We start from the raw sequence: 26,713 nt of genomic DNA on the forward strand, positions 1-26,713 counted from the left end.
CGGCACGCCAGTGTCTCATCGGCAGAGTCAGGCTTGCTGCAATCAATGCTGGCGATGCTACGGATTCATCTTCTTGGTTCTTTCGGCAAAGTCACGTGACTTTACCGACAGAACCAAGAAGATAAATCCCTGCAGTCACGAAAGCTTTCAATCGAAAGATGCTACGGATCTTCCGCATTACCATTCCCGATAAGGGGGCTTCATTGCAGTCCACCCTGCCGCCCCCTGTGGTTCAATCGGAGCACAGGCGGTTCGCATGAAGCAGCTCGGCTCTGCCCCCTTGCTGTCATCCGCCTGACGAGCCTCTCGCTCCTCCACCATCAGCAGCAGCAGCCTCGCCTCCGTCTGCCTGTGCTGTGCTCATTTCCAGCCTCTCCTCCTCCTCGTCCCCAGCCACGCGTTGCAGCTGCGATGAAAGTTCAGCAGTCAACGGCGCTGGTGTTGCTTCTGTGCCCGGCACTCATCTCCCTGACCCTCTGTGCTAAGGTACTTGTGAGTGCGTGGTGCATTTGTGGTGGCGGGCCTATTGATGGGGGCCCTAAGGAATTATTTTAGGGGGTCCAGAGCCCTTCCCCTGCCTCCCCTGCCCCCCCACCATACGCACACTTCGGATTTGTAAACTCCTAGCGAGATGACAAGGGATTGTAGACGAGGGACAGAGATGAAGGGCATAGAGATGTACTGCATCGAGGGTGTCGCGGGTGGCGAGATGTTAACTACCTCGCCAGGTATACAGGAGGTTGCGGGTTCGATCCCGACCCTGACGCCTGCTGTATAGTTGGAGTTTGCGTGTCTCTCTCTATCATCACGATGGCTAGGAGATGTGAACTACCTCGCCTGGTATACAGGAGGTTGCGGGTTCGATCCCGACCCTGACGCCTGCTGCTGTGTATTTGGAGTTTGCGTGTCTCTCTCTATCATCATCATCATCACGGTGGCTAGGAGATGTTAACTACCTCGCCTGGTATGCAGGAGGTCGTGGGTTCGATCCCGACCCTGACGCCTACTGTATATTTGGAGTGTGCGTGTCTCTCTCTCTCTCTCATCATCATCACGGTGGCTAGGAGATGTTTAACTCCTTCGCCCGGCCGGGTACGGGTAGCCGGGTATCGGGTAGGGTACGGGTATCGGGTACCCGGTTGCGACCTCTGCGCTGAACGAGATTAGAGAGATGCAGACGAGAGGGATGTGATCGTCTCAAATAAATGGGGTGGGGAACCTTTTTTTCTGCCAAGGATCATTTGGATATTTATAACATCATTCGCGGGCCATACAAAATTATCAACTTAAAAATGTAGCCTGTTATATTTGGTCAAGCATTTAATTAACTGGCCCCTAGTGTGATGGCTGGAACAGACTAAATGATTTCGAGGGCCTTATACGGCCCGCTGGCCGGACGTTCCTCACCCCACTCTAAATGATGGTTTAATTTTTTTATGCGCGTTGGATTTTATGTTTATTCAGACCTGAATTCGAGCGAACATTTGGTACGTCTCTTTTACACGCTTTTATTTAACTCACTCAGTCTGTTGTTGTTGTCGTTGTCGTATCCTCAAATCTTGTCACTCAATTTTACCCCACTTCCCAATGTGGTATCGACTGCAAACTTGGTATACTTATGTCACACTTATGACAATACTACATTTTATCATTTTAAATAATTCAACCATCTTTTTTATATGTTATGTTTCGGCTTGGGTCTAATTGTCCACGCTCAACTCACGTTGGCTGTAAATCACCAAAGTCCCTTACGTTATGGCAAGCTTCGGGGCCACTTCCTGGAGTCGTGGAGTTCTGCCATTACTCGTACGGTACATTTAATTAAAGCGTGTTTTTTAAAAGTATTTTTAAATATCACGCCGTTACAAGTAACGACTAGAACATTCGATGGATGTGAGTTTACTCGCTGGCTTGAGGGGGGGGGGGTGTTGGCCGACCCTTTTCTTGTTTGTACAAATGCTGAAAAAAAACCGAAATCAATGTTTTGGTTGTTTGCCTGTCCCTGTGCATGCAAAGGCCTTCAGATAAAGTTTGCAAATAAGAGCACAGATTAGGGGGGGGGGGGGTGGGGAACATATTTGAGGGTTTTTGCAAAAAAATAGTTACAGGAATTTGATTCGGCAGAACTTTTAGTCAAAAATAAGCAGAGACGTGAAACGTGTTACTCATTGACAGTCACGAGGCTCACCACGTGGTGGATCCCAGGAGGATGGCGATGGGGTTGACCTAGAAAATCAGTATTGTATTGGTATTCAACCGGGGAAAGTACTTAGATTTTTTTGTTATTTGAATCTTCTTTGCACGGCTGATGTTCATGTTAAGAGTATTTGGCTGCTGTGAATTTCCACGGACGATAAGCCACTTCGTTGAGCTATCATTTGTGGCGGTCAGGTCGCTTCTGAAAAAGAGCTACATAGCTCAGTGGGTAAAATAAAAAGTTTAGTTTCGTCACGTAGAGCAAACTCTGTCATTTTACATTCAGGTAGTTGAGCCAGACTATTCTGGCCTGGAGTAGTGAAGTGTATCGCTGTGATGACGCCTCCTCCTTCGTATAAAATACTCATCTCGAGACCAATTTATAATAATTTACCTATTTATGAATGAGAGCCGCACTGAGTTTCAGGACTCATTTCCATTGAGGTTTTAAATTTGTAGATGTTTTCAGCCAACCAATGACGAGTTGTGTTTATTATACACGTGGTGGGAGGGGGGGGGGAAAGCGGATCGCCCTGAGAAAACCTACGCACGTACGCGAGGGAGCAACGCTCTATGCCCCGTACAGGGCGGCCGCGACATTCAACCCGCGAATGAATGACGCGCTGGGCCACCGCGTCATTCATTCATCACCGCATCATTCATTCATTCATCACGCATAGTCCAGCGAAGGACCGTTGCGGCCGTATGGGCGAGGAGGGGTGAGGGGGGTATGGGTTTGCTTTGTCCCGCACATTAAGAATCGCGGGTGCATAATTATAATTTTTTTTTTTATCTTAATTGCAAAATGCTGAAAATACATTTTCAGTAGTTTGGGCAGGTGGCATTGCACTCCCCCCCCCGCAAACTCCGCACCCAATGCGTTGCGCCCGACAAACAGTGTGTGACCTCTTGTGACAGCGTTCGCAACAATTGATCCCGCCTGCCATACAACCGGCGCGTGTCTCGTCGATTGATTTCTGTGATCCACGGATGGCGAGGAGGGGGGGAGAGGGCGACCACGAGAGAGAAGGGGACGTTATTCCTTTGAGGGGGGGGGGGCTGCGACCCCCCCCCCCCCCCCCCGTCAAGCCAAAGTGAGCACGCAATTTATTGCCGGCAGAAATTTTTCGCATCGAGACGGTGGGCAGCCGTGGGTCCATAGAGTGACAACCACGATGCCACCGGGGGGGTCACCGCCCTCGAACCTAGCGGTTGTGTGGGGTGGGGGGGAGGAGGAGGGGAGGGTTGGTGGTGGGTCTCTGCATTGAGGCTTTTGTCTCCACCTTTGTGCAGAAGAAGTCTCCGGAGAAGGCAGTGACTGGGAACGCGACCACCGCAAGCACTCCGACCACGACGCAGCGGACGGACGTGGCACTCACAGCCGCCAAGAAACGCGGTCGGTAAAACAAAACAACAGGAAAAAACGGCACTGGCCGCAATCGTTGAAGCGTAAATTCCACATATTTGGTTTCAAATGTTCAGATTTGTTGTTGTTGTTGTTAAGATGTATCAGGGGGGAAGGGTTGCCACGGAGAAACGACACACTCAGCAGCGACGGATGAACAAATTTGGGACCGAACCTAACAACACGCCCCAGTATTATTTGGGTCTTTCGATAAAGTTACGAATATAGGTTCAAAGAAAATAACAAATTTTTTTTTAAAAAAACTACGACGTTTCGAACGATGACGAATGCTTGTGTTGCGATCAAAACGTTCTAGTTTTAAAAAAATGTGTTATTTTCTTTGAACCTATCTACGTGACTTTACCGAAAGGCCCAAAGAGTATGAATTCCTGCAGTCACGAAAGCTTTGGGTCAAGATTCATCACGCCCCAGTGTTCGCGTGAGACCGGATCCACCTGGCGCACGCGTGGGTCACGTCTTTCTTTCCGGAGCACCTCGTCAATGCGGCGAATACAAAATCGTGGCAAATTGTCCCTCCCGTCCCAGGAACTTGACGTGAAGAATTTTGTTATCTCTCTCTCTATCACATTGTGTGATCGTATGAATTAATTCTAGATTTGAAGCTTTCGTGACTGCAAGGATTCATATTCTTAGGTTTTTTTCGGTAAAGTCACGTAGGTAAAAAATTAAAATTAATAAAAGTGAAATAAAATAAAAATCACGACATTTCGGAGGCAACACAGCTGTCGGGCTGTGACGGTTCCACCTGAAGACGGAAGCTTGTGTTGCCTCCGAAACGTCGTGATTTTTATTTTATTTTACTTTTATTAATTTTAATTTTTTACCTACGTGACTTTACCGAAAAACCTAAGAATATGATCGTATGAAACAAATGGACATACGTGCACGTGGCGAGGGGGCTTACAGGCTGGCCTTCCACCCACCGCTAGACCACTGAGGGCGCAACCAATATTCCCAATCTGGGACTCCCGGCTCTACGTCCTTGTAAGGGCGAGTTCCGAGGAAGCCAGAGTCCAGACCCGCACCTTGGCTGGATCGGGTCAGGTAGCCTCCCCTAGGGTAGTTGTAGCCGGAGGACCCCAGAGCGTAGCCAGAGTAGTGTATCTAGGCTGTGTACCTAGGCTGTGTACCTAGGCTGTGTCGCTAGGCTGTGTACCTAGGCTGTGTACCTAGGCTGTGCACCTAGGCTGTGTACCTAGGCTGTGCACCTAGGCTGTGTACCTAGGCTGTGTACCTAGGCTGTGTACCTAGGCTGTGTACCTAGGCTGTGTACCTAGGCTGTGTATCTAGGCTGTGTACCTAGGCTGTGTACCTAGGCTGTAACAGAGTATCAGCACTGGTGGAGTGTTGTATTGTAATAAAGATGTTTCCTCTACAAGTGTCTCCAGAACCCATTACATTTGCCCTTTCATCACTCCACTGGTCTGGTGGTGAGTGCGAGGTGGGTGGGGGGGGTAGCTCAAGAGCAGTTCAAATCTCACCTGCCACTGATGTTTGCCGTGGCCGAGAGCATGGACACTGCCACATGGGTGGAGTTTGCGGGGGGTCACGGGGGGCCAACGCGCCCACCCCCCCCCCCCAACTGGACACCTTTCATAATAGAGGTTCGATCGCGTAAATATATATTTTCAAATTTAGGGGCCGTCCATAAATGACGTCACGCATCTAGCGGGGGGGGGGGGGGGTTGAGAAATGTGACGTCACATCAAAATGCGCAACTTTAAATAAATATAGACAACACGTTCTACTTAATTAAATATACTTTTTAATAAATGTTTTTTTCCTACAACATCAGAGTGCAGCGCCACATTAAATACGCACTACAATGGCAATAGTTTAAAGCGATTTTAAGCATGTTTTAAAAAAGATTGGGGGGGGGGTCTGACTTTTTTTGATCCCGTGTGACTAGGGGGGTGGGGTCAAAAATCGTCCAAACTCGCGTGACGTCATTTATGGACGGCCCCTAACTCCTGAGTGGCGATCCGTGTGACTGCGCTACAGATGTGAATAAGAACGTGGATTATCAATGCCTCGCTGAGAAGCTCACCCTCCAATCCTGTGACAAGGTAAAGCATCCGGTGAAGGTCGGCAACTGGCAACTTCTCAGTATCTAACTCAGCTCAAGCCTCCAGTAGGTCACGTGTGATTTATGTGTGGCCACCCCCACTCGGAATCACCCCCCCCCCCCAACACACACAATCCTCTCTCTATATATTTATATTTCTATATCTAAATGAGCTCAAGGCTCCTGTAACAAAACAGCGAGTTAACATGAATAATCTCATCTTCTTGGTTCTTTCGGTAAAGTCACGTAGAATGGAAATAATAAAATAATAAAAAGAAAACAGCATTTTTATTTTATTATTTCCATTCTACGTGACTTTACTGAAAGAACCAAGAAGATGAATCCCTGCAGTCACGAAAGCTTTAAATCGAAAAATGAATAATCTCATTAATCTTCTCGCACACTTTGTCTTGCGTCCGTTATATCTCTCTCTTGGCTGAATCTAACTCCATATCTGGGGGGGGGGGATGAGCCTTCAACTGTTGGGCAGCTGGGGGGGCGGTGAGGAGGTTAGGGGGCTGAGCCCCTCTCTCCACCCGACTCCCCCCCATCACATCCCCCATCACAACTGAAGGCTCACCTCACCACGCCAGCCTTTCCTGACACTAAGGAGCCATCCATTTAGTACGTCCGCAAAAATCTGTTAAAACTTGACCCCCCCCTGCCCCCCTCCCTGTACGCACGCGGACTTTCTACACCCCGCCCCCACCTGCGTCCGTACGCCTGACGCACCCCCCCCCTGCCCGAATCCTATAGAACGGCCGCTATTTAATCTACGCAGAAACGATCAAGGATGAATAATATTAACGTGGTTTAAGCAAACAGATAGTCCACCGCCGGACTATCAAACTCATTTGAAGGCCAATGTAGACAAATTATTATCGAGGCTTCACGCCCCCTCCCCCCTGTTTCCTATGCGTACGCACATTGTCAGTAGCCCCCCCCCCATACACAAGCGTACGTATTTGGGCTAACCCCCCCCCTCCTCCATGTGTACGTACTAAATGGATGGCCTCTAACGAGGATGCGTTTTTGGAATTGTTTTACAAAACGGAGCGCTCCCCTCTAATGGAAGAAAGTCGATGACGACGACGCATCTTTGTCACGAACAGGTGCCCTGCAAGCCGTGGCAGAAGTGCGTGAAGGGGCGATGCCTGTGCAAGCCGGCTTACAAGTGTCCCAAGTTGAGGCAGTCCGTCTGCTCGCTGGACAAGAGGGACATCCCTTCCTACTGCCACCTGAAGAGCTCGGAATGCTTCAAATACGTGAAGGGCTTCTCTCACTTCGGACAATGCGCCGACAAAGGTGTTGTTGTTGTCATTGTTGTCATCCCGGGATTGATTTACTTGTTTAGCGAATGGTGACATTTTTTTCGATAATTTTTTTTTTACCCTTCTATCTGGCAACAAAACTGACACCTTTTTTTACAAGGAGTCATGTTTGCACAGACCACAATACTTGCAGTCATAATGCAAACAAAAAACAAGAAACATAACTCTGATAATACATTATCACAGTTATGTTTTTTGTTTGCATTATGACTGCAGGTATTGTGGTCTATGCAAACATGACTCCTTGTAAAAAAAGGTGTCAGTTTTGTTGCCAGATAGAAGGGTAAAAAAACAATTATCATATTTTTTACTGGCAAATTAGATTCAAATGGTGACAATTTTTTCGTTACTTACACGCGCGACTTTTACACACGCTGAGAGCACCAGGTGCACAAAGGAAATTCACAATTGACCACGTGTCAACCCGACAAAGCCGCCACGCCACTGCGTGCGCGCGCGCGCGTACAGGTAGTCCTCGTTTAACGCGGCAGGAGATGCGTTCCTAAAAAGTTGCGCGGCAAACGAAAGACAATTTCCCCCCCGTAAACAATGACAACGATCAAGTCTGGCGAGGGACGGGGAGCCACACTAGGGGCGTGTCCCACGTGATAACGGAGCGCGTTCTGTGTTATAAAGGGGCGTGTCCCACGTGATAACGGAGCGCGTTCTGTGTTATAAAGGGGCGTGTCCCACGTGATAACGGAGCGCGTTCTGTGTTATAAAGGGGCGTGTCCCACGTGATAACGGAGCGCGTTCTGTGTTATAAAGGGGCGTGTCCCACGTGATAACGGAGCGCGTTCCGCCTTGTGCTAAAAGTGTCCCCGGAATGAAAGAAACCGCGTTGTAGCAGAAACGGGTTGTGGCGTGGGCACAGGGCGCGTTAAGCGAGGATTTTACCGTATTGTGCTTTGGTACAATTTTTTGACGCGAACGTAATCTGCGACGTTCGGCGTTTTGCGTTGCGACCTGCACGATCGGGGCTATCTAAGAATGATCGTAAATTATCACCAGATCTGTGTAAACTTTATTGGCACCGGGCACGCGAGTTTTTGGAGGGTGCGTTGTGCTTTCCGGGAGCGTCCCGTAACTCGACGGATACCGCTTCGTGGACTCCGATGCAGCCGTTAAAACACAGCTTTATTGTTTCACCTCTTTGCAGAAGTTTCAAATATTATCTTCACGGAGGCTCCGGACGGGTACAAGTTCGTGCAAATGGTCGTCGGGGGAGTGCCGATGCAAATTTCTGACCAGGATTGGAGCATCACGGACGCAAATGTGGCCTGCAGACAGATGGGGTTTCCGCTGTACGTGCAAAAGACAAAGATCCCCCCCCCCCGTAAAACCTTAACAGACTGTTAGGGCAAGTGCTGTTAGCGAGTAGCACCTATGAAAACCGGTACGGTACACGAGGGGGTGAGTTGCCAGCACTACGCCTGACCGCCTTTGTCTCTCTAGTGGCGATGTTGACACACCGCACCAGATACTCATTTCAGGCTGATTCGACCTACGGGAGGCCCAGGACCGGTTCAAATAATGGTCGTGAGCAGCAATCGAACTTGGGTCGCTGGGTTCATAGCGCAACGCGCTAACCGCGACACCCACCACTCCCCACGCTGCACGTGCACACAAACACACACGCATACCCCGCACTCGAGATGAGATGGAACAGATGGAGTCCACACTTTGCCGTACCGAATTCTCCTGGCAAGCCAGGTAGGGTACGGGCACCTCATGGACGCCCACAGGAAGGGAGTTTCACAACATCTGTCTGCGATTTCCCAACCCTCACCTCCACAGTGCTGGGATTATGAGCAACGTGCGTGGCCACTGCCGTGCGGATAACTCTTGCGATCTTCTTGGTTCTTTCGGTAAAGTCACGTAGAAGGGAAATAATAAAATTATGAAAATAAAACATGATAAAATAATTCTCACGACGAAGCTGTCTTCCCGACAGACCTGTTCTTCACCTGAGGACGGCTGCTTGCGTTGTGGCCGAAACGTCGTGAGAATTATTTTATTATGTTTTATTTTTATTATTTTATTATTTCCCTTCTACGTGACTTTACCGAAAGAACCAAGAAGATGAATCCCTGCAGTCACCAAAGCTTTAAATCGAAACTCTTGCGATGGTGTGTGGTGGTGGTGGTGTGGTGTTGCTACCCTCTCACCCGTCGCCCTGCTGTGTGCGTGCGTGCGTTCGTTCGTTTGTGATGCAGGGGAGCTGAGAAGACGATGCTCCTGGGGTGCGCCGACTCCGACGAGCAGTCGTTCGTGACGCACGTGCGATGCAAAGGCTTCGAGAGCAGCCTGTCCGAGTGCCATTTCAAAGTGGGCGACGGAACCAAGGGGGAGGATCATTCCTGCAGAGCAAAAGTCGCCGTTAAATGCAGCGCGAGCGCGCAAGGTTCGGGGATTAGTGCTGCACTTTACAAGCCGCACAGAATAAAATATTTAAAAGTACTTTTTTTTAAAAACACGCTTCAATGAAATGTACTTTCCGAGCTGCCCCTCCCCATGCCCCCTTCCCCCATCGCCCCTCCCCTCCTTCCACATCCCCCGCCCCTGGGCGTGGCTCCCCGAGGCTTGCCGTGACGTAAGGGGCCACGTGGTGATTTACAGGCAACGTCAATTGAACGTGGACAATTAGAGACGTAATAAATATTGTTTAAAAATATTTATATTTAATTTTCAATGATAGAATATAGTATTGTCATCAGTATGACATACCTATCCCAACTTTGCAGTCGATGCGACATTGGAAATACGGTTGAAATTGAGTTACAAGATTTTTGGATACGGCAACACAGTAAGTTAAATAAAAACGTGTAAAAAGTTTAAAAATATATGTTTTGGACCATTGGAACCTCATTTGCCAGTAGCAAAATATGATACTTGTTTTTTTACCCTTTTATCTGGCAACAAAACTGACACATTTTTTACAAGGAGTCATGTTTGCATTGACCACAATACCTGCGGTCGGAATGCAAACAAAAACCACAACGCTGATCATGTATGCACTGTCCTTTAGGCGTCATCTGGTCCAACACCATGTGAGACTAGGCTCTAAGAAAAGCTGTCTCGGGTGTGGACTAATCAATTTCAAGGACAGTGCATACATTATCAGAGTTGTGTTTTTTGCGGGGAAAGATCAACAGCGGTTGCCCAGTGGAATATCCTCAGCCCCCGCCATAGGAATGTGGACTTTCCACCACTGGCTTAGGGCTGTAAAACAAAAGATGGGGCAAACATCGCCTGCTCGATGGCTCAATTGAGCAGCAGTAAACCACCGCAATTTTTTATTTCGATTTAAAGCTTTCGTGACTGCAGGGATTCATCTTCTTGGATCTTTCGGTAAGTCACGTAGAAGGAAATAATAAAATAATAAAAATAAAACATAATAAAATAATTCTCACGACGTTTCGGCCACAACGCAAGCAGCCGTCTTCAGGTGAAGAACAGGTCTGTCGAGAAGACCTGAGGACTGCTGCTTGCGTTGTGGCCGAAACGTCGTGAGAATTATTTTATTATGTTTTATTTTTATCATTTTATTATTTTCCTTCTACGTGACTTTACCGAAAGAATTAAGAAGATACACCGCGATTTTGTTTATATATATTTTTTCCTTACCCCGCGTTCCGTCGCAGCGTGCGCCGGTGACTCCTTCACATGCGTTAACGGGAAGTGCATCGACGAGGCGAGGCTGTGTGACGGCTACGATGACTGCGGCGACCTGAGCGACGAAGTTTGCTGCAAAGGTGAGCGCACGAAACTCGCCTCGTTCTAGGGGAGCGCCTCCCATTGGCACGGTTGCGCAACGTGCGGGGCATCGAGCGTTGCCCCCTCGCCGGCGGGTGGGGATTTCTCCGGGTGCTCCGCTTTTTCTCCCGCGTGGAAAATAAACACGGTGCGTCATTCGTTTACTGAAAACATCTTGACATGAATTTTGATTTAAAGCTTTCGTGACTGCAGGGATTCATATTCTTGGTTCTTTCGGTAAAGTCACGTAGAAGGGAAATAATACAAAAATAATAATTTTATTATTTCTCTTCTAAGTGACTTTACCGAAAGAACCAAGAATATGAATCCCTGCAGTCACCACGTAGAAGGGAAATAATACAATAATAATCATTTTATTATTTCCCTTCTATGTGACTTTACCAAAAGAACCAAGAATATCTTAAAATAAAAAACCTTCAATGCAGGACAACCCCCCTCCCCATGCCTCCCTGAAAATGTGTCATATGACTCAGGTTGACTCTCTTTGATAAATAGGTAAACTGTTATAAATTGGTCCCGATATTAGCATATCATACGAAGGAGGAGGCGTCATCACAACGATACACTTCACTACTCCTGGCCGCAATAGTCTGGCTCAACCACTTCAGTGTAAAATTACAGCTTTTGCTCTACATGACCAAACTAAACTTTTTATTTTACCAGTTAAGGAGGCCCACTGAGCTATGTAGCTCTTTTTCAGAAGCGACCTGAACCCCAAATGATGGCACAACGAAGTGGCTCATCCGATGTGGGAATTTATAGCCGCAGCCAAATACTATAAACGGCGTGTTTCTAAATATGGAAGGGACAAACCGGAAGACCCGGAGAAAAATCCACACGACCACGGGGAGAACACGCAAACTCCAAATATGAAGTAAGGCGTCAGGGTTGGGATCGAACCAATGACCTCCTGCATACCAGGTGAAGGATATAACATTTTGCCACCACGAGCGAAATTATTTGCCCCGCTTATTAGTTCCAGAATTTGGGTTGAAATCCAAAACTTTTTTAAAAACCTGAAAATTGTGGCCCTACATCCGAAATTTTGGATCATGGGAAATAAAAGCATTCCATTCAGATAAATCCGAAAATATTACGTCAAACCTTCCATGGCTCTGATCACGTGCCTTTTCTCGCTAAATCGTGCCATCAAATATTGCCAGAATAATGTCACGTGACCAAAATAGCGACGAGAAATCCACCTCGCTCATGTTTATTGAGCCCAGGGCACCAATCGCGGCATCAACATTGTCTGTGACAAAGGTGGAGCCCCTGCAATTGCTTGCTTGAGCCACTGCTGGCGTAAGGGTCTCCACTAGAGAGAGAGACATACCATCCATAGGGTATTTTGGCCTAATCTTCCACGCTGGACAAACGGCTTGACAGGTGGGAGTACCCACACTTTACCCCACCACACGCGTATCTACCGATCGACTAACTGCGATTAACCCATTTACACTGCCGTGTGGACAGACGCATTTGCCAAAAAAAAGTTTCCAACTGCCACGCCATGAGATGAGATGGAATCGAACCAGCGACCTCTAGATTGCAGGCGCAATGCGCTAACCATGACACCAAAGGCTACATCCGTACCATTTCCAGGACCGCAGTGTCTACCGCGTCCGTAGACTCTACCGGGAGGCAGACTCGAGGAAGGCTCAGCCGCAAACTGAGTCAGCCCCATCTTAGTAAACGTGGAACGTTGGGCCAACGTTGGTCTAACGTTTCCAACCGCGGCCAAACGTTACCACATTTTATGGGGTGTAGAACTCGACGGTGATCTCCTTTCCTTCGACGTTGCCGGCGAAGTTGCCGGCACGTGTCGGAGCTGAGCGCGGGACAGCGACGACGCGCCGAGTTGGCCAGGGAATCTCGTTGCTGGCTTGACCGTCGTCACCACCACCACCACAAACCACCGCCGCCGTAGCTTCTCGTTATATCCTTTATTTATTCATGGTGACTTGCTCACATTTTCTATATTTTATACTTTTATCGTTGTTTGTTGTTGCAACTAGGCTGACCTGACCCTACTGGGCATCTGTGAAAAGAGCTTCATAGCTCATCGGATTTTTTCAGGATAAATCTTCTGTTCGATAGGGCAATGTTTACATTCCGACCAGGCGGCATTGTCGTTGGCGTATTCGCCTTGCCATCAAAACATATTCTAAGTTCAAATCCCTGTCGGGGTGGGAGGGGAATCTCATTGGCTCGCCGTTGCGCTCTCTCCGCTCCCCCCCCCCCCCCAGCGTGCAAGAACGACTCGCTGTGGTGCAGCACGGGTATCTGCGTGCCGCGGGCCTTCGTGTGCGACGGAGAGAACGACTGTTACAACCGCGAGGACGAAACGACGTGCGGTCAAAGCGATCGCGAGTCGAACGCAGGTACCGGCAGATGTGGCCCTCAACGGAGCGCGCGCGCACGTGGGTTGTGGGGACTGTGCTACGTTGAGCCTCCGAATTCAACCAGTTTACACAACAAAGGCTCATTCAGCCGCACCGAACCTCACAATAATAATATCCAGGGCCTACCTTGGCTCCTCCCACCCTCAACCAGTATATTTACAAGGACTGTTTTCTTGGAATTTCTCTTACTTGATACAGCTATCGTGCTGTGACGGTTCCACCTGAAGATGGCAGCTTGTGTTGCCTCGGAAACATCGTGATTTTTATTTTATTTTTATTTTACTTTTATTAATTTAAATTTTTTACCTACGTGACTTTACCGAAAAAACAAAAAATATGAATCCTTGCAGTCACGAAAGCTTCAAATCTAGAATTGAATATAGCTGTCAACCCACAAGGGAAAAAAATGGTGTTTCTTTTTTGGTGTTTTCTCCCTTGTGATGGGACTTGGTAGGATGAACGTCGAGATTTTTAAGGGCACGGGGTGACCAAAAAAAAAATAATTCGGCCTAAGTTGGAAAACTGCTGCTGTCATATCTGCCAATGGAGGACCCAGTTCCTGCATGACTGCCAGAGGTCGCAACCGGGTACCCGATACCCGTACCCTACCCGATACCCGGCTACCCGTACCCGGCCGGGTACGGGTACGGGTACCCGTTTGTGACCCTGGTGCGGCCGGGTACGGGTAGGGTATGTGTTAAACTGCCATCCATTCCACCTTCAATAGAGCTGTTTGTTGTTGGCATCTCGGCGGTGTGGGCCTGTGCTCAGCAAGTGATTTCTTTTTTGACCCGATAAGACTTCTCGGTCACGAGCGCCAGGGCCGGCCCGAGGCATAAGCGAACTAAGCGGCTGCTTGGGGCCCCCTGGCCACCAGGGGGCCCCCGAATCGTTTTTTTTTTTACAATTAAATAACTTAAACAAGTGATATAAATGAATTAATGTCATTGGAGGATAGATTTAAGTCTCTAAGTGAGGTTAAAGAGAACTTTGGAGTGCTGCTCAATTTTAGGGAGCTAGATCAAAAGGTCCGGAGGGAACAATGTGAGCTTCTTGGGGAAAAACTCTCTTGTGGAGAGGAGGCTGATATTGATGGTAGCGCACTGGCAGTAGAGATAGAGAGTCTTCCTGAACTTCCCCAAACTATGATGACTGCCTTTGAGCTTCTCACATACCTCTCACAAAATGAGATGTGTGAGCTTTACCCAAATCTTTGGGTAGCTCTCAGGATAGCCTGCACTCTGCCTGTGTCAGTTGCCTCAGCAGAGAGGAGCTTTTCCAAGCTCAAATTGATAAAAACATATTTGAGATCATCAATGGCCCAGGAAAGACTAAGTGGACTTGCAGTCATTAGTATTAATAACAAAGTTGGCCAAGCAATACCATACAATGATGTCATTAGTGACTTTGCCTCCAGAAAAGCTAGGAAGGAACGATTTTGAGGTCATTGTTGTACAGTTGACATTGTTGAACCCTTGCTGTTCTTATGTTTGCTTTCATTATTTAAGTATCTTTTTTTTTGTAACATTCTATTTTTGATTAGATTAATGTTTGTCTATTTTGGTTTTATTTAAAAGATTGCACATTTAATGCACATTTGCAAATAATTTATTTAATATGTTTTTTGTGACCGTTTGTATTCAGAAGTTTTAATAAAAGAGTGAAGTATTTTAAGTGTTGTTTTTATTTTTTATTAATACATAACCTCACTGTATTCGTTTATAATATTCGCTATAACATTATAGTGTGACATTTGTGTCAATAATCTTCTAGCACAGATGAGTCTGCGTGGTGGGAGGGGGGCCCCCAAATCAAATTCTGCTTAGGGCCCCCAAGAGGCTCGGGCCGGCACTGACGAGCGCAGCTAAGTTCACATGCAAGGTTGTTGTTTTTGTTGTTGCAGAACTGAAAGGTGTACTGCGTGGTAAGAAGTATTATTTTTCTACTTTTTTTTTACATTTTCAAGTTTATTTGTAAAATCTTTTAGTTTTGCTCCTGAATTGTGTGTCAATACCACGTGCTATATTGTGAAAGCATTTATTTTTTTAAATAAAAAAGTCGGAGTTACATATTTATATCCCTGTACACGATTATGTCTTACGCTGGAATAGGAGGTGGTGCACTTATCTGCTTCAATTTTGTTGAGATTTATTATCGGCACACAAACAAAACCCACCGAGAAGTAAGACGTGCCACCCAGCCCTGCCCACCCCCCCCACCCTCTCCCCCACCAATATTTGAGTGATATTATAATTTTAAACAATGATGCAGCACCCCCGCTTTTACATTAGTAAGATTTACATTAGTAAGATGCGTTTTTTGCACACTACGGGCAACACATTTTCTCCAGTCACTGCCTTAAACCCGTTCAGTGGTCCGAGTGGAACAACAGAATAGGCGGCTAAATACGGACTGAGTGGCACATAAAACACATTCCTGCTGCGGAGGGAGCTGGTAGGAACGTTGGGTTAATGGCCAGGGTCAACGACGGCGTGGTGTATTCCGCAAATATGCCCGACTGTGAGGGCGGGCACAAGCCGGCGTGAGTAGGTTAAACGTTGAGTTTTATAAGGGCACCACGGGGTGACCAGCCCCTCCCCACCCAGCCCCACCCCCCCCACCCAGCCCCACCCTCCCCACCCAGCCCCTCCCCACCCTCCCCTCCCCACCCAGCCCTACCCTCCCCACCCAGCCCCTCCCCACCTTCCCCTCCCCACCCAGCCCCTCCCTCCCCACCCAGCCCCTCCCTGCACGACGGACGGACACAATAATCCCCTGTGGGCTGCTGTAACCAGGAGGTTCCTACCAGTGAAAGGTGGCTTATAGACAGAGTTGCATATGAATCGGTGGCATATATACATTGCCACCGTTCTCTCTCTCTCTACAACAGTGAGCGAATACCTGTGCTTGTTACAAGTGGAAATCGTTATTGTAATAAGAAATGTGAAGGGAAATAATAAAATTATAAAAATAAAACATCATAAAATACAAAATTCTCACGACGTTTCGGCCACAACACAAGCAGCCGTTGTGTTGTGGCCGAAACGTCGTGAGAATTTTTTATTTTATCATGTTTAATTTGTATTACTTTATTATTTCCCTTCTACGTGACTTTACCGAAAGAACCAAGCAGATGAATCCCTGCAGTCACGAAAGCTTTAAATCGAACAAGAAATGTGAATGTTTAACGTTCATGCTCCGTTCGTCTCCCCCGTCGCTGAAGAGAGAGCGGAGGTCACGAAGGCCCAAGAGCTGATCTGCGGCAACTCGACCTTCCAGCCGCACGCCCCTCCTCCCGGCAGAGTACGCAGACTCATCGGCGGCAAAAACGCCGAGCAGGTAACGTTTTGCGAGCGCGACGCATTTCTCCTCCTCCGGGTCACAAAGGTCACGGACGTCGTCTTGGACGCGAACTGGAACTCCGGCGAACAGAGTGGAATGACGCAGGCGTCGAGAATAAAAACCTCGTTCTAGATTTGAAGTTTTCGTGACTGCAAGGATTCATGCTCTTTGGTTTTTTCAGTAAAGTCACGTAGGTAAAAAATTTAAATTAATAAAAGTCAAATAAAAATAAAATAAAAATCACGACGTTTCGGAGGCAACACAAGCTTCCGTCTTCAGGTGGAACCGTCACAGCACGATTGCTGTATAAGAGGACTTACTTGATGCAGCAATCGTGCTGTGACGGTTCCACCTGAAGACGGAAGCTTGTGTTGCCTCCGAAACGTCGTGATTTAATTTACTTGTTTTCTTTTTTAACCTACGTGACTTTACCTAAAAAAACCAAAGAGAATAAAAACCTCGTCTGCGATTCCAAACGTTGTCGTACCTCCTGGCTTTGACATTCCTCGTCCTCATCCTCTCTCCCCCCCTCCTCCTCGTCCTCCACCCCCCCCCCCTCCTTCTCTAAGACACCGGTGTGACCACCAACCGCGCGCACATCTCCTCCACGAAACGGAGAATTAAAGACAAACCACGTTGTGACTGTGGCCATGGCAACTCAAACAATGGTCCATATAGTAAACCCGTAACAGCGGGCGTTAAAGATCCCTCAATGTTATTCACAAGAACAGGCCGTTGTGTGTCCGCGTCAGGGTCCACATTTGCCCAAGTTTCAAAGTTACACCGCAACTTACTCATTTACTGACTACGCAGAGCAGTCATTGTCCCCCTACTGGCAGGCTACTGCTCCAGGTCACTCGTGCAAATGAGACCATATCCTGGTCTCTGGAGTTCCCATCTGGCGAGACAAAAATAAACCAGAACCGTGAAACTTGAGACGTCGCCCGCTTCTCTCAGTCTCCAACTCCGGGAGTTCGTTTTTCGTCAGCTGCTCTGTAGAAAAAGCAATGGCTCTTGATCAGCAAATGTCCGCTGAATTAATCATTCACCTTTCTATTCCCCTTGTGAAACCCACCTTCATTTTTTTCATGCGGAAAGGGTCAATTTCCGTGGCAAGCGGCGGTGCTCAAAGAAAAGTTCGTTTGGACGTGCGGCGCCGTGTACCTGGGCAGTCACTGGGTGCTGACAGCAGCGCACTGCGTGGGGTGAGTGATCCCAAGGCATTTCCCCTCTAGCCCCCCCCCCCCCTGTGAAGGTGTTTCCCACCCCCTGAGGTCTGTTCCACCTTTACAGGAGTCTCTTTTCCTTCTCTCTCCTCTCTCTCTCAGTGGCATGAACAAAGCACCTTCAAGGATCATTTCCTGGGGCGATGGGGCTTTCGTCAGCGCACCTCTCCCAAGCTTTGGAACTCTTCGCCTAATAAGACTCTCAGAATCGTTTGCAATATTTAAGTCCTGTCCCTGAAAACACTTCTCTAAAGTGGCCTTGACCCCATCCACCTAGTTCTGGCCGTTTACCCTGCAGCTGGGCCGTATTATCAAATAGGCACCGTGTTTTTTATTATTTGTATCATAAAAAAGAAAATGAAAATCCTTTTTAAATTTCATCTGGCCAACTGCCAAATCGCTGTCTGTGGTGCTGACGTTAGGGAAAAAACGCCACTTTTTTCAAATGTTCTTGCTGTGGCTTTCACACCTGATGATGATTGCTTGTGTTGCAGTCGAAACGTCGTGAGAATGTTTTTATTGTTTTATATTTATTTTATTTTATTATTTCCCTTCTACGTGACTTTACCGAAAGAACCAAGAATATGAATATCCTTTTTAAAGTTGCGCCATCCGATACGACAATCACGGTAAAAAGATTTGTTGAAGAAATTTTCGCTTGTAATAATTTTGAGGCTTAGCTTCCTTTTTTTTGTACAACCATTTCAAATTAAATCTGCTGATCTGCGACACACAGCGCGCGCGCTCCCATCGAATTGGGGCACAGATTAAATAAGGAGCGTACCGGCAGTCATGACATCTGTCCAGCGTGTGGACGAAGTACCGCGTGAAGCAAGCGAGTGGCGGTAGTCGCATGGTGCAGCAGCAGTATCAATTGTAGAGAGTTATCACTGAAGGCCTACGAAACAGAAGTGCCTAGGGCCTACAAGAACCTTAATCTGGCCTTGCCCTGCAGGTTCTGTTAATTTCCTGCATCTCCATACACCCTGGCGCAATTGGCATCGACGGATGAAATGCTCCTTGCAAATGTGAATGATTCTTTTCATAAATTCTAGATTTGAAGTCTTCGTGACTGCAAGGATTCATACTCTTTGGTTTTTTTGGTAAAGTCACGTAGGTAAAAAATTTAAATAAATTAAATCACGACGTTTCGGAGGCAACACAAGCTTCCGTCTTCAGTTGGAACCGTCACAGCAAAATTACTGTATCAAGTGAAGGCTAAAAAAAAACCCAAAGAGTATATTATCATGAACACGTGCTTGTGAAGTGAAAATAGTTTCTATTTATGTGCCCTCGTCAGGGTTTAATTTCTCACTCGATGTTTTTTTCTCGCTCGGAAACGCCGGCATCACGCGTGTCATGTGATTTGACGCGGCATATATCCGCTGTTCAGCTCTTATTAAATAGAGTTCATCGTAAAGACAAGGAAGTTCAATGATGAGCGCTATTCTTTGACGACATCCGGTAACCCTGCGCACCATTCACACATTCATAATAAAGGTTTTTGGGTTAGATCACGTTAGTGTAGTGTTGTAAATTTAGGCCACTTTATTACAGTTCGTTACATAACACTTGTTAGCTAAGCCGAGGATTTGCCGCCCGTCGCTCGTTCGCTCCCTCACTCGCCGCGTCCTTATCCTATTCACTACTCTCCCCGTTTCACCCTTCCCGGCTGCCGTGTCTCGCTGTCTCAGCGGGTCGATACCACGGTAGCCCCGGGGGTCAAGCGTGCCGACGTACGGACTGCGCTTACCCCTAGCGACCCTATCCTAGCCTACCCAGGTCCACACAGGACTACTTTCAGCCTAACTAGCTTGGCGGGTCCGGCTTCAGCTTCTCTCGTCTTCTGTCTTCATCAACTTCACTCTCGGACTCGTTTTGCCCGTCTTCTATATCCCTCGCGACCTCTTCCAGAATATTCTCAGAAGAACCCTCTATGATTGGTGGATACTGGTCTTATCAAATCCCGGTCCACCTCCCCCCTTGTTTACCCCAACAGAATTACCCCAACGGTCATCCTGACCTTAGCTGCTCTCGAAATCCCCCCAATGATGCTCACCAACCGCCTCTTCTGGCCACCCAGCGCGGACATGCAGTCGTTCCCGAATATGCGCGCGTTGAACCACTACATCAGTATAAATGTGTCATAACCCTCCACCACCCGACACAGCCAGTAAGGTCTGTCATGTAAACAACGCGCCGATTAATTACGACTTCATACCCACCGCTGTGTTGGAGAGTAAATCCACAACAATGACAATTTGAGTACGACGTCACGTTGGAAAGTACATCCAGCATCGTCAGGCGATTTGCCAGAATAGTGAAGCAATCCACCTGCTTCCGGTCTTAAATAGTGCAAGATGACGACATCATTTTCGCGACCTCCGTGTTAAACTGACGATTCACACACGCGTGTGCCTTGCACACCGCAGCACACGGCATCCTCGCGACGCTGTTGGTATCGCGGAGACAAAATAAGATGAGGCACATGCGGCTCCGTGCTTCTCTTTAGCTGTGTACTGTGCTGCTATCTCCGTGTGGCTCAGCTCTGCTCACTTGAAGTAAAACAATTAAACGACAACATTTTTTGACTTAAAGCTTTCGTGACTGCAGGAATTAATATTCTTTGGGTCTTTCGGTAAAGTCATGTAGAACAAAAAAAATTTGCTTGCGATCAAAACGTCTGATGACGTTTGCTTGATGACGATTGCTTGTGTTGCGATCGAAACGTCGTCGTTTTTTGTTAATATTTTTTTGTTCTACGTGACTTTACCGAAAGACCCAACAAATATGAAACATTTTTTATTTTATCAGATAATGCTCACTGAGCTCCTTTTTCAGAAGCGACCTGGCCACAAATGATAGCCCAACGAAATGGCTTAACACGTGGAAATTTATAGCAGCCAAATACTTTAAATACTTAAAGCAGCCTAATACCTTACACCGGGGCGGTGAATGCCAACCATGCTAGACCACTGCGTGTTCTCGCGAGTTTAAGAATCGGTTTGAAATGAGCGAATCCAGGTGGTCTAAATGTGGAGGGAAACAAACCGGAGGACCTGGAGAAAATCCACACGACCACGGGGAGAACATGCAAACTCCAAATACTATGTACAGGCGTCAGGTTCGGGATCGAACCCACGACATCCTGTATACCAGGCGAGGTAGTTAACATCTCGCCACCGTAAGAATTCTCGCATAAAATAACAGCCAGGGATTCATTTCCCGCTCGGTATTTTCCGCAACACTGCTAAGCTGGCTTGGAGTAGGACATCTGTGAGAAAGAGCTTCATAGCTCATCGGATTACTCCAGTCTAGATAAAAAAAGATGATATTTCTGATCATAGGTGTAAGGCACTAGCACTAGAGTACAAGCTAAACATACACAAAATAAGCATACGTTATTGTACCCTCTATTCCTGTAATGTTATGAACAGGTTTATAAACAAACACATTCTAAGGACAACACAATGCGAGATGGATGTGGCTGGGTGCCAAACCAATTCCCGGCACTGAGTTCTGGCCTGAAATGAAGCTGCTGACCACATTCTCATTTATTTTTTTGGGGCGATTAGATTCGGACGTGCGAACATGCGCGTGCGTCTGGGCGAGCATTCGCGGAACACGAAAGAAGAGTCGCAAGACAGCATGTCAGTGGAGAGCGTGACGATACACTCTGGCTACAACGCCAACACAAACCAGCACGACATTGCGCTGCTGAAGCTGCGCATGTACAAGCAGCAGTACCAGTACTCTCGGTACGTGTCACCTGCCTGCCTGCCGCGCTCACCGCTGCAGTTCGAGAGGCATCATACGTGCTACGTGTCGGGCTGGGGCACTGCTCGTGGTGAGTGCTCGGTTCGGAAACGTCGCGGTGCTAAAAAGTAAAAGTTGCCGTGATGTGAATTGTATTCACGATAGGATACGTTACGATATAAATTTCGCGGTGTGGCGATTATTGCGATATAAATTCCTCCCGTGATTTTGTGCAACGGTATTTTGCGTTGCCATGTTGATGATGCTTTGATTTGCTGCACATCGGGTATGAAGGTTATTGAAGTTATTCAACTGCAGTTCACGCAACATAAGCGTCCTCTAATCATTGCAACTTTCGCACATTTAATGCACGTGCTGTCAGTTACACGAGGCATGATTAAACAATTAAATAAGCTGCTAAAATCATGATGTAAATACTACTTCACGGTCATTTACTTCGTAAAAATATTTTACAAAGTGATATTTTAATCGTTAATATAAAACATAATTTAACGAGAACTTTAATAATGATCTATGCTTGTTACTTCGTAAAAAATTTGTTTGGAGATATTGGTAAACAATATTAATATTATTTACTTCGGAAAACATTTTACAAAGTGCTATTTTAATTGGTAATCTGTTGCAATCCCCAAAAATGCCACACGAAAGAAGAAATTCCAATGGGTTTTTTGTTTGCCGAGAACTTTAATTATCTGTGTTTGTTACTTCGTGAAATATTTAGTAGGGAAATATTGGTAATATATATAAACGAACAATGAAATCACGACAAAACTATTTTTTTTATCCCAAAATGCAATTGGCATAGTCTTGGTATAGCGTGACACGTCGTGTTCCCACATCGCGACAACCCCCAATAAGGAGTGGTGTTTAATATAAAACGTCTCCGCTTTGCGAGATTTAGCCAGTTATTGCCCTGGAAGTTTCAGTTTCAGTTTATTAGGTATAGCCCTGTGAGCCATTCGGCTCTTGAATCGGGTGCAACCGCAACAAAGCAGAAAACATGAACAAGAAAACATCTTCAAGTGACTATGCGCAAACAGAGAAATCCAGGAAAAGACAGCAAAGTCTTCCAGAAAAAGCACCGTACACCAACGCTGTGTGCAAAAATCCCAGTGGGATGCAAGTCAAACAACAACAACAACCACAAGACAACTTAGATTAAAGCCATCAGTCTGACTACGTACTACAACAAACAAAACATGGCCAAACCAAAACACTTGATGAGCCGACACACGCTGAGACGCGTTGTTCAAAACAAAGGCTTTAGAGAGAATTCTCTTACTTGATACAGCTATCGTGCTGTGATGGTTCCACCTGAAGACGGAAGCTTGTGTTGCCTCCGAAACGTCGTGTTTTTATTTTATTTTAATTTTATTTTACTTTTTTTTATTTTTATTTTTTACCTACGTGACTTTACCGAAAAAACCCAAGAATATGAATCCTTGCAGTCACGAAAGCTTCAAATCTAGAAAAGGCTTTAGCCACCAGCGATTAAACCGGATTCTCAAGTGTGCCGAGTTAACGGTCTCAGCTCACCGATGACTGCACAACAAACAACACAAAAAAAACTCCATCACATTGAATTTGGATTTGCGTTTCATGTGTCAAAATTCCAGCCAATTTAAAATATCAGCTTGGCTCGTTCAACGAAAATAACCCGCCGGAGGTTACCCTGGGTGGCAGGGCGGGTGGTAAAGTGCCGCTTCACGATGTGTTGACCGGAGGCCACGTGTCGGAGTCTCAGATGAAGCTCTGTGACATCATCTCCCGTGTGGCCATTCTCGAACGCGAATGATCACACTGCTCTACATTAGATCCAAATGGATATTTTGTCTCATTGCATGGAGTCCAGAGCACAATTGGGATTACAAACTGGGGGGAAAGAGATTTTTTTTTAATTACTCTCTTAAAAATCCATTACTCAATGCCTCATTGTGGAGGTAATGTCAGGGAGGCTCGTGCCATAGTCTTTTAAGGGACTTACTGCCATAATCTCTGATGCTTAACTCCACGAAAAACGTATTGTTGTTAAAATATGCATTCATAAAGTTACCTTAGTGTCTAATAATTGATTTTGGGGGTGTCATTCCGCACAGATAAAACTCCAATGTTGTTTCATTTAAAAAACGTATCTGACCCAAAAATCACTTTTGAATGATATTGCCCACGCAGGCATGCATGTTAAACTTACTTTATCAGTGCCCGATTCTCTCCCGTCAGACTTGCAGTCGTCCAATAAACACCCCGATGTCTTGCGCTGGGTTGACGTGAACCTCATTGCAAACTGCTCCAATATCTACAATCAGTACTTCATGGATGGGATGGACTGCGCAGGTAACGGAAGTTTCGTGTCTTGCGTCCAGTGACGTCGCTATGCACAAGCAAACTAAGAGAAAGTTTAGCACCCCAAGCGTCTCAATTGCCCCAGCTTCATGACAAAAAATTGGGGTGAACCAAATATCTCGAAATCAAATCATAATCAATCATAAATGTAGCAATTATAAAACACGTTTTTTTTATTTAGCCGTTACAAACTGCATGGAATAGCAAGACTTGGGTTTGTCTCCAACATAATCTCATATTAACGATCTGTAATTAGACATCATCTCACCCTGCCACCATAAATCCTGCTGGATAATATTGGCCTGGTAAACCAAAAGGCTGATGGGACTAAAGCACTTTTTTTTATTACATTGAAACCCAGAACAGAGTTCTGCCCATATTTATTTGCCTTTACCCACAATGCTCTACGGCAACGCGTAACGAGTTTTGTGTATACGGCGAAGCTGTATTTAGTTGAATGGACGTGTTTTAATCGTTTTCTTAGTCATACTTAAAGGCTACGATTTTATCACAGAGGTTCCCCGACTGTGGTCATGTAAATGGTGAAGATGAACAAAGTATGAAGTGAAATCTTGGTGATGTCACGTGTCTAGCCATCGCGCACTTTCAGATGTGCTTCTGCGGCCGTCTGGAACGCTCTTCCTTCTGATATTAGGAAGCCACTGGAGCTATCCACTTTAAAATCTAGTTTGACAACTCATTTCTTTAGAACTGCATTTTGTGTTTAGTTTGTTGTCCTTTCCCCGCACCTCCGATTAGCAAGGTTGGCTACGTACGGTGCGAAAGAAGTTCAACGTACATGTGATTCGACGATTCCTTTAATTTCCTTTATGTTCAGAGCAGGCAGGGATAGTCTGTTACAAACATATTCCGTGACATTTCCGCGAATTATTTTATTTTAAAAAATGCCCCCCATACCTTGCCCATGAATTTCACTCAAGATTTACCGCGTCCAAACCGTAGCTTGAATTCTAACGCTGATTACCCACCACCCCCCCCCCCCCCCCACCTTAACGAATTACTCCGGTTTGGTGGTTACCGCAGGGAAGCACGACGGCTCGGCGGACACCTGCGACGGCGACTCCGGGGGTCCACTCGTCTGTTTCGACAACGGCGGAAAGGCGTACGTTTGGGGTTTGGTGAGCTGGGGTGATGGTTGCGGAAACGTCGATCGTCCCGGCGTCTACGCCAAGGTGGCCTACTACCTTGACTGGATCTTGCAGCACACGAGCACAGATCTGTTTCCGCACTACTGATCATCTGCCCAGCCCCTGCTAAAGGCTCGTAATGTACGTTGGACCTATCTTGAGTTGAAGCTTTCGTGACTGCAGGGATCCGTATTTTTGGGTTCTTTCGGTAGGTAGAAATAAAATAAAATGAAACAAATCACGACGTTTCGATCGCAACACAAGCTGATGACGTCCGCTTGTGTTGCGATCGAAACGTCGTGATTTTTTAATTTTATTTTATTTCTAACTACGTGACTTTACCGAAAGAACCAAAGAATAAGTATGTTGAACCTCTCTCGCACCGTACGTAGCCAACCGTGATAATCGGAGGCGCGGGGAAGGACAACACAACCTTAATAACTACTGTGATGATCATAGTGGTGGTGGTGATCATTCTGTTGAGCATTTAACCTTTGGAGGTTAAGAATGACTGTGTCATGTACCCCGGAGTTTCTGTTTCCCCTCCTCCCCCCCCCCCATTTAACCAAGGTCAGGCAACAGGGTTGTTGGCAATGCAGCTAGCCTGACAACCCAGATCAACTATTGCCCTCACATGATCCCCCCACCACCACCACCACACCGTATGGGGAAGAAATGTAAATGCAGAAATAACAATTTTACATGCTCTTTGGTTCTTTCGGGAAAGTCACGTGGTTAGAAATTAAATTAAACAAATCACGACGTTTCGATCGCAACACAAGCGGTCGTCATCAAGCGTGTTGCGATCGAAACGTCGTGATTTATTTTATTTGATTTCTACCCACGTGACTTTACCGAAAGAACCAAAGAGTATGGATTCCTGCAGTCACGAAAACTTTAAATCAAAAATGTTAGCATTTAAGGTCATTGCATCCTCGGTGGGTTGAAGCGACACGGCGAGACTAGGATACATCATACCATACAATGTTCACGATAATCGAATTGTCCGTTTTTGCAAATTATAGTCTTATCGCGTGTGTCGCTTTTTGTTTCGTTCCTATTTGAACACGTGACAAAATGTGCTCGAAATAACAAATGCACAATGATTAGAAATGCAAGTGAATAGCTGCAGTGTTACCCTCCAAATTGAAATGATTTGCAAAAGATTGCCGGGACAGATGGACGGCGCAAGTGGCTCGTTTCATTAGTTGTGCAAGTTCACTTGAATTCTCTCACGTATTTGTCGTGCTGCAAAAGGGTCATCGATTGTAAAGTCGAAATGTATTTGAATACTTATTTGGAGTGGACTGCAGTTTAAGAAGTTTTAAGGAAATTTGATTTTGTACTGGAAGTGCAAAAAAAGTACAAAAAATCGTACAATGGAGATGTGAAATATGATTACAAAGTTACGGGGAGGTTGATATCGCATTAATCGTTAGATTGTGAAAACATAGTACTGTATCGTGATATCGCATTAATCTTTCGATTGTGAAAACATAGTACTGTATCGTGCAAATTTATATCGCATAAAACCCTACTTATTTGCTGTCGTGTATAAAAACCTAGTCTTTTCAAATGGAGAACAAATCAGAAATAGAGGAATTACGGCATCATGGACTTGATAAGTGCCAGGAGATTGTGGTGCTTTTCAAATCCTCATGCATGTTGTGATTGCTTGTT

At 46.4% G+C, this 26,713-nt stretch overlaps 1 protein-coding gene across 1 annotated transcript; it reads left to right on the forward strand.

Moving 5' to 3' along the window:
* Positions 1-207: 207 nt before the first annotated feature.
* CFI (complement factor I) lies at positions 208-25,275 on the forward strand. Its single transcript, XM_078613351.1, has 14 exons — positions 208-486; positions 3,490-3,592; positions 5,624-5,688; positions 6,800-6,992; positions 8,178-8,322; positions 9,235-9,422; positions 10,663-10,773; positions 13,042-13,176; positions 15,101-15,121; positions 16,421-16,536; positions 17,638-17,744; positions 21,341-21,612; positions 23,763-23,876; positions 24,930-25,275. The coding sequence occupies exons 1-14, from the start codon at positions 412-414 to the stop codon at positions 25,139-25,141; spliced, it is 1,857 nt and encodes a 618-aa protein (XP_078469477.1). The 5' UTR covers positions 208-411; the 3' UTR covers positions 25,142-25,275.
* Positions 25,276-26,713: the final 1,438 nt, after the last annotated feature.

Source organism: Lampetra planeri, chromosome 41 (assembly GCF_965212315.1).
Source record: "Lampetra planeri chromosome 41, kcLamPlan1.2.h2, whole genome shotgun sequence".
NCBI classification, from domain to species: domain Eukaryota; kingdom Metazoa; phylum Chordata; class Hyperoartia; order Petromyzontiformes; family Petromyzontidae; genus Lampetra; species Lampetra planeri.